The 8,804-nt window shown below is 47.8% G+C and overlaps 1 protein-coding gene across 7 annotated transcripts in view; it reads right to left on the bottom strand.

Moving 5' to 3' along the window:
* Positions 1-8,804, bottom strand: part of SUDS3 (SDS3 homolog, SIN3A corepressor complex component) — a 374,523-nt gene extending 365,719 nt beyond the window's left edge. For 5 of the 7 annotated variants that reach the window (XR_009497248.1, XM_059894291.1, XM_059894292.1 and 2 more), the window contains exons 1-4: positions 8,492-8,803; positions 6,132-6,201; positions 3,774-3,829; positions 1,879-1,950 (exon numbers count right to left, since the gene is read on the bottom strand). Coding sequence is in view for 6 of the 7 variants with exons in the window: in XM_059894291.1 (XP_059750274.1) it covers positions 1,879-1,950; positions 3,774-3,829; positions 6,132-6,201; positions 8,492-8,633 (340 nt within the window). In the remaining variant the exon portion in view is untranslated. Of the gene's footprint in view, positions 1-1,878; positions 1,951-3,773; positions 3,830-6,131; positions 6,202-8,491 lie in introns of all 7 variants that reach the window. The other 2 variants (XM_059894289.1, XM_059894290.1) reach the window with 2 other exon arrangements.

Here is an 8,804-nt window from a genome sequence, read left to right on the forward strand (position 1 = left end):
CTGAACAGAATTCGCTCTGGCAGCTCTGCCCAAGGGTGAAAGCGAGCGGCAGGAACCAAACCACCCTGGAGAAATAAATAAAGTTAGCCCCTCTTTCACTCAGTACACACCCTCAACAGCCCTACGGGGCAGGAGGAAGGAACAACGCAGTTACTCCAGAAGCAGAGGCCACATGGATATTTTTAAAGCCCCTCGCACAGGGCTCTGCGTGGTGAGGAAGGGCATTCCCCGAGCGTTCAGAGGGCAGAGGTCCCGAGCCCTCCTGTGGCTCTGCTCACACCCAGGCCTCCACCTGCAATGTCCTCTGGTCTCCGACCGCAACTCAGAATTTCAGACTACTGCAGCCTCCTCCTTGAGGCCTTTTCTGAGGCCCCTTCGCTCACCAAGCCCCTCTCAGACACCTCAGAGTATCCACTGCCCAGTATCAGCAGCTTACTGAGCACCCACTGCATGCCAGGAGATCGGTGCCTGTTTACCCAGGAGCTCCCCGACCTCCAGACTCTAAGGTCCTGTGCACACTGAGCATGTGGAACCAAACAGGTCCACGGCTTCTTTTCTGGGTGACATCTGAGCTGCTGCACACGGTCCACAAAGACTGCTGGTGGAGCGGCAACTCCAGGGGGTGCTGTTCCCACCGGACCACGGTCTCCTCTGCAGACCCTATGGATCCATCCCCCCATAAAAGAGCACATATGCACAGTCACACATAAAATCTTGAGAGTTTCAGGAACTCGAGATGAAGCATCTAGACATCCGTCAACTGTTGAATGAGAAAATTAATTGAGGAAAATGGACCAGCCACTCACTATTTTCTAACCCCCAGAAATCCTCATCACCTTGGCACCGGGAAGCGTGAGGCACACGAGCCCAGGCGCACTCAGCCCAACACACTCACTCCTGACTGCTGCAGACCCATGCCCGCGTGAATGGGCCACATATCTGAAGTTTGCGCCGTTCGGAGCCATCACCTCTGCACCAGCAAGTCAAGCGACACGTAGCACTCGGAGCTGGTGGCAGTTGTTTCAAAGCAGCCAGACGCCAGACACAACAAGAGCAGGCGGATCAGCTCCGCACGGAATGTGCTTTTTGAAGCTCAAGGTGTGACGGATTCAGGAGCCCCTCTGCATTTTCACCTGGGGGCAGGGGTGGCGGGGATGTTTATGAAAGACACCGAGGACAGGACTGAGAGTAGAATTCAGAAAGACAAATCAACACTCACCCTGCAGTTCTCGCTTAAGAGAAATGGCTCACATCAATTTTCTTTCCCTCCTTACATCTCAAACCAGTTCCACGAGATATTAGCAGTGCTCTCTCCAAATGGGGAAACTGAGGCTCCAAGAGCAGACGCGTGCTAAAAGGCTTACACCCTAAGGGATGGGAGGAAGCCCTCAACCTGGGACCTCAGCCTCCACAGCACCCCCCCTCCCTGCTGAAAGGGGCTCCAGGAAGGAGGCTGAGGAGTTTCAAGATGCCTGAGGAGATGCCTCAGGAACTGAGAGTGGGGCGGGGAGAGGGGTGCTGGGTCGCCACAGCAGCCCTATCGCCCACCTTCCCTGCACCCCCTTTTCTGTGCCTTGATGGACATGGGCATCTACTCACTGAAGGAAACAAAGAAGGGTTCCATCCACAGAAAGCTGCAAAGTCAATGGATCAGAAAGTGAAAGGACAGCAGCCTTAGGCCACTCATTGGGGAAGAAGATGAACAGTCCTACATAAGTGCAGCTTTGGAGTCTCTCTTCCCCAAAACTCGCCCCACAATGGGATAGCTGAAACACGTTTTGGAGAATGGCTCTTCTGGCCACATTACGTCCCAATCGATGATCAGCCAAAGGAGGAAAATTTGACGAGGATTTATTTCCAGTTAAGAGAGAGCCTCACCTGCATTTCGTATCCTCTCTTTGTACTGCTGATCTAGTTTTTTCATCCTCTTCTGATATTCCTGTAATGTACCTGATTGAGATTTACAAAATAGTTACTATGAAGCTCAAACTGCTCTACATTTTGGTTTTCTAGCACCGACAGTGAATGTTTTAAATAACATTAGAGTAAAACACACACCATGGAAAGGCACCCCTGAGTAGAGGTAACTTGGTTCCCAAGCAAGATGCACAGCAGCAACCCCAACCAGTGGCTCTCAGACTCTCTAGCGAGTGAGGAGGAGAAGAAAGCCGCACCCATCCACCAGTGACTCTCATCACTCGCCGCTACAGTTTCGGTCTGTGGGCCTCCCTTTCCTGGAAAAAGCTCACTCTCCCTCAGTAAGGTCTAGATCAATGCCATCCAGTAGAACTTGCTGTGCAACGGTGGAAATGGTCTATTTTGCCCTGTCCAGTATGATAGCCCCGAGTCACATGTGGCTATGAGCACGTGAAACGGGGCTAGTGCAAGCCGGGAACTGAATTGTTAATTTTATTTAACTAAATTTAAATAGCCGCGTGTGGCTAGTGACATTACTGGACAGCTCAGTACAGCGTCTGACCAAATGGCTCTTCCCTGAGCAGCTGATTATGAGGGTCCCAATTAGCGTGGGAAGTATTTTCGGATGACAATGCTTCAGTGAGCTATATATACATATTTTTTATTATTAATTAACTTATTTATTTTTGGCTGCGTTGGGTCTTCGTTGCTGTGCGCGGGCTTTCTCTAGTTGCGGCAAGCGGGGGCTACTCTTCATTGCAGTGCGTGGGTTTCGCATTGCGGTGGCTTCTCTTGCTGTGGAGCACAGGCTCAGTAGTTGTGGCTCGTGGGCTCTAGAGCGCAGCCTCAGTAGTTGTGGTGCATGGGCTTAGTTGCTCCGCAGCATGTGGGATCTTCCCGGACCAGGGCTCGAACCCGTGTCCCCTGCATTGGCAGGCGGATTCTTAACCACTGTGCCACCAGGGAAGTCCCCAGTGGGCTATATTAATGGCATCTTTTTCAAAATCCCCCACTCAACCCTGCCGGGCACACCTTACAGACCTGCTAGAGTGGGACATATTTTTTTCTCTAGCAATACTTCCATTACCATGGGAGGAAAAACTAAAACAAAGGTGTGTGATTGCAAGTCACGGGAACATGTTTCACCATGAAGGAGAAACCAGTATAAGATGGGCTGCTCCAAGCAATGGAAGTACCTCGTGGAGCAGTAGTTTCGGTGCCGGGGGCCCCACTGAAGCAAGCCGAAGAGCTACTGACGGCAGCCACTGACGCCGGGCTGTCACCGGGGGCCCAGCAGTGCTGGTCGCCCCTCACACACAATCTCACCTGCCTCTACTTTCTTCATTTCACAGATTAGAAGACAAATTAAGCAAGAGACAGTGAAGTGCCCAAGGTCAAATTTCTAGAAAGCGGTGCAGGTGGGATTCAAGCCCGCCACAGGAATGGAGAGCCTGGGCTCTTCAGCCAGTGCTGAACTGCCTCTGGCAGCAAATAGCCTTCGACAAGACACAACCCACTTGTAGTTTACAAAGTAAAAAGAGAAAACACCGTGAGAAGGACCCACAGCTCGTTAGCATTCAGTTTAGAAAGAACAGTACAATTATATTTATCCTTGGTAACGCATCTCTCCTGAAAACAGTCAGCTTTAGGCATGGCGGTTTCCAGTTCTTGCTCTGCAGAAGGTCTTAACTGAGACTTCAAAAAAGTCTGAAAATTGCCACTTTACTGACTGCTAAAATCAGCCAGACCAAATTTTAAATCACTCCCACTTCACTGAGAAGTGAAATACACAGACTTCAAAGGTGTGTGATATTAGGAAGTATGTTTAGAAAAGAAGGATTAAATCACACACCAACCTTCTTGCAGTTGTTGCAACTGTCTCTTGAGAGAAGCCAGTTTATCCTGATACATCCTGTAAAAAAAAAAAAGGAAAGCCACACTCAGAGACAAAAACATCCAATACCCAATTCAATAATAATTTACATGCAGAAATTACCTTGGCTTTTATGGAAATGTCATTATTAATGTCCCTTAGGGAAAGAGAAAACTAAAGTCTGCTGGTGGTTTAAAATGTGCCCACAGCTAAAGGGATCAGAAAGGGACAAGGATTCTGTGTTTTTGAATAGTTTCCCAGTTTTGTAGATTCTCCTGTGTTCTCTCACCTTTAGAGAATCAGTCTAAAATCTACAAATAGGAAGACATGAAAAGTATTAATAAATAAATGACAATGATAAACACAGTTAGGCAAGAACACACACAGAAAGATTGGAAGTGTGATGCCATTTTCTTGGGGATTCAGAAGCGTAACATACACACGAAAATGTAAAAAGTGTTAAATGCAGCTCTCATATCAACTCTACAATCAGATCATAAGTTCCAAAGGAGTAAGATTCTGCCTCCAGCACATTTTTCTATATAGATAGCACTGCTGTGTAGGCACTACGTTAATCAACCTTCACGTCATTTTTAAAAACACCTCTTTTATGATCAGAGAAATGACAGCAATTCAGTTAACAAAAGTTAAAATGCAGGATTTATTTGCAGCCCCAGTGGGATAAGAACACACAGTACACACAAAGCAAAAGAACCTGGCATGTTTTCTCCCCCTTCACGCTGAATGGATTACAGGCAATTATATACCCTGGTAAGTCTGTTTGAATGGTGGATTTCACACGTCAGTCACGTTTCAGCAATATTTTTGCTTCTACCAGAAAAACATCCCCAATTTCACAGTGACAAAAACAGGACTTGCAACCCGTCTAACAGGTAAGAGGCACGACAGCCTCTCGATTACTCCAGTAAGGGCTGCAAACACAACCTGTCTGTCTACAGGCTGAGGAAGAGTAGGCAGAATCTGAGAATTACACGGAAGGCCTTTGTTTTTTGTTTTGGCTGCGCTGCGCAGCACGTGGGATCTGATCTCCCCAACCAGGGATGGAACCTGCGTCCCCTGCATTGGAAGAGTGGAGTCTTAACCACTGGGCCGCCAGGGAAGTCTCAAGGCCTGATTCTTTTAGGGAGAATGCTGATGCTTTCAATGCTCATCTTGAATCACGAAGGGCATTCAATTTTAATCAAAATTATTTTCTACATCATCAAATATTAAGCGGTACGTTCACTTAAACACACCAAGTACAGGAGAGGGAAAGGATGAGCAAGCTGCACACAAGAAGTCAATATCTGGAACCCAGCGTATTTAATTTTCCACCACAACGAGTGTGCCAGACTACGCCTCTGAATTCTTAGTCGGTCTTTGAAAGAGAGTATTAATAGATTCAAGAAGTAAACAACAACAACAAAATTCAGATTTGGAAAAAGAATAGGTATGTAAAAATACATCTCATATGGGTCCAGGTAAGTCAGTAAGAAGCCTGGAGAGAGTACAAGTGAAATAAAAAGCCAGCACAGTTTCAGGGCTGAAGCTGTGAGAAAAATCACATCAATTATTAAAGCAATCCTTTATTTGGCACTGGTCAGATCTAGCTGAGCTTCCCTTTTGGATTCCAAGGCTTGAAAAGGATGACAGAATCCAGTCGATGGTCACAAAACATTCGTGTATACGGAAAACATTCTATAAGGAAAGGAATGTGGATCATCCAGTTTGATGGTAAAGAATTTAAAAAACCGAATCAAGATCCTCAAAATACATTCCACAAATACTTATCAGATCTATGTTATACTGTGTTGCCCATAAGTTTCCGATAAGAGGGAGTGGTTTTAGTTTCTCTGAGGTGTGGCTCCGCTGGAGGCTTGGGTGTAGATGCGGGGTAATGGGAAGGGCGCTGGAGCAGGAGTCAGGAGCCCTGCTCTCCAATCCTGGTCTCCCCGAGCTCTCCGGGAGTCCAGCACACCATCCAGCTTGTAGTCAGTGGTCGGTGGGGTCACGCCCATCTGAGAACCAAGGAGCTGTGAAACACCATTTCCCCCCTCTGGGCAGTCCTCACATTAAAAAAAAAAAAAAAAGGCAAGGGTTCTCTCCTGTTACATGGCCTTATTTCCCTGGGAACATTTCCCTCCAGGTTCTTTCTAGCCTTCCCTCAAAAGATTCTTATCACAGGAAGGGCGATTAAATGTGACAAATTTAAAGGGGGGAAATTGCACACATATGCATGGTCTTTGGAAGCACTACGTGAAAACCATACACACGAAATCACTATTAAAGATGCCCTTGTCAATTCTGTATTCCAAAGAAGAAATGTAAAAACCATACTCACTGTTCCTTCATTTCTACATAGTCTTCCTCATCATGCTTTGCCAGGTCAGTTTCGCTAGCATCCTCAGTGTCTGTGTAAAAAATTAGGGAAGAAGATTTGTTAAAATCGTAATTCGTAGAGTTGGTATCACCTGACACAATGACACTTCACAAACTTCTATAAAATGAATTTCTACTCAATGCAGGCCTGCGTGAAGCCATCAATGAAAAATATTACATCCAATTACTTCAGAAAAGAAAACGCCATTTCCAACTTGTACACAGCCAGATTTATCCAAAGAGCCTGCCTTTATCTGAAGTGCAGCCAGAGAACAGAGTGCATCAGACACAGGTGGTCATAGTCAAGGCTGCGACTTCAGCAGAAACAACGCTGGCAGTTGTTCAGGAAAAGGATATGTGGGTGTAAGACTGGAAAACTACAGGCAGCAAGCCCTGCTCACTACTCCAAAACAATCTAATATGAACATTCTCTTCTGGTAAATGCCAGTTTGAACCCCTAAAAGATTTTACATCATATATACAAAGGAGAATCCAAACCAACTAAATGAACTCTAATAACCGAAGTATTTTCAAAGGGAGAGGGAACAAGACAAGATCAAACAAAAACTGTTTCAGAACACTTTAAACATTGTCTTTAATTTTTTAACATCTTTATTGGAGTATAATTGCTTTACAATGTTGTGTTAGTTTCTGCTGTATAACAAAGTGAATCAGCTATGTGTCTACATATATCCCCATATCCCCTCCCTCTTGAGCCTCCCTCCCACCCTCCCTATCCCACCCCTGTAGGTGGCCACAAAGCACCGAGCTGATCTCCCTGTGCTATGCAGCTGCTTCCCTAGAAGCATACCAACTCTATACACTAGAGTTGGTAGTGTATATATGTCAGTGCTACTCTCTCACTTCGTCCCAGCTTACCCTTCCCCCTCCCCATGTCCTCAAGTCCATTCTCTATGTAAACATTGTTTTTAGAATAAGCAAACGGCTGGAGTGTCCACCTAACTTCAACAGCCCTACTTGAGGGGGGAACAAAACTTAATTTTTGCTTCACTGCTCCCCCTTGTGGGCATTAAAAGCAGTACAAGTGATTCACATTCAAATTCTCTGGTTAAGCCTTGTCTTCAAATGTAGTTTAACCAAATTGTAATTAGTTTCTTCAATTTTGTATCTTCACATAAAATTGACTTTTTAAAGGTTGTTGCAGACTCAATCCTCCACCTACCTTTCCCCCCTCCTTCAGTGAAGAAGCCTACCCAGAGCAGTCATGTGCCAGCCAGCCACAGTACTTGGCACTTGGGAAACTGACATGAATAAAGCATACTCCTGATTCCAAACAGCTGGTCTAGCTTTTGCTCCACGGCCCTATTTTGTTCACCCATATGTTCATCTCTTTTTATCTCCTCTTTCTTCTCTCTTGTCCTTTCGTGTTTCCTCATCTTTCTCCTCCTGCAGCCAGCTCCTTCCTCCATTCCACAAAAAGTGTTCCTCAAATTTACCAAGCTTATAAAGCCCAGTTTGAAAAGCCAGGCTCTCAGAGGCAGTAATCATAATGCAAAGAGTGTGGAACTGAAAACACAACACCTGAGCACCATTAAGCAAATCCCTATCCCCCGCCCCCCCGTGCCTGTTTCCCCAATGGTGAAAACTGAGTATTAGACCAAGGACCAAGCCACGTGCTTTATGCCTGTATCTCATTTTATCCTCGCACCTACGCTAGGAAGTAGGTACTACTAACAGCCTCATTGCAGATGGGGAAACTGGGGCTCGGTAAACCTAAGTATTATAAATTGTCTAATATTAAGCTGGGTTCAGTGAGCCAAATTTACACCTAATTCGATTTGCCTGGTTCCAGGTCTCGTACTTTTACCCAACCTGTCCCGCACTGCCCAAAGCAGGGCTGACTTAAGCATTTCCCCGGGGTAGGGGGAGAGAGGCACCTTAGTAACTAGAAAGCTAAACCGGGCTTTGCTGTGAGCCTCTCAAGAACTAAATAGCGAGGAGTACTCCGTGGACCCAATGAATGGCTTTCTCATTCCAACCAGTGAAGACCTGAGGTTCAGAGACAGCTGGGGGAAGAGGGGCAGAATCTTAAAGGGACCTACAGCTCTGACAACAGCTTCTTAAGGCCCTTCTCCGCATAACTGTAGGATACAACGTCCTCAGGGCTTCGCCTTCCACAGCACCTGTCGGGATAACTTCCGGGAGCCGCGCTCCTCCCGGCGGCCCCTCCAACCGCCCCCAAACCGCAGAGGTCGCCCCGCCCCTCTCCCAGGCAGCCCCACCCCCTCCCACTGCTGTCCCACCCCCTCCCACTGCTGTCCCATCCCCACCCGGGGCTGCCCGGCCCGCGGGAAGACGTACCTTCGTCCGACTCGCGGCCCCGGCAGCTGCGCTCGTCGTCCTCGGCGCTCTCCAGCTCTTCGTCCTCCTCAGGGTAGTACTCCGGAGCCGGCGGCGCTCCAGCCGGGGCCGGAGCTGGAGCTAACAGCCCCGCAGCACTCATGTCGCCTCTGCCCGTAGCTGAGCGTGCCACCCGGGATCCGCGGCCACCCGCCCTGCGGACTCCACGTCCGCGTAGCAGCGCCCGAGGGAGCCGCCGACTCGAAGAGCCGGAGCCGCTGCTACCCCTTCCCTGTCTTCGCCAAGCTCCGCCCCGCGCGCTCGCTCTCGGCAA

Source organism: Balaenoptera ricei, chromosome 14 (genome assembly GCF_028023285.1).
Source record: "Balaenoptera ricei isolate mBalRic1 chromosome 14, mBalRic1.hap2, whole genome shotgun sequence".
NCBI classification, from domain to species: domain Eukaryota; kingdom Metazoa; phylum Chordata; class Mammalia; order Artiodactyla; family Balaenopteridae; genus Balaenoptera; species Balaenoptera ricei.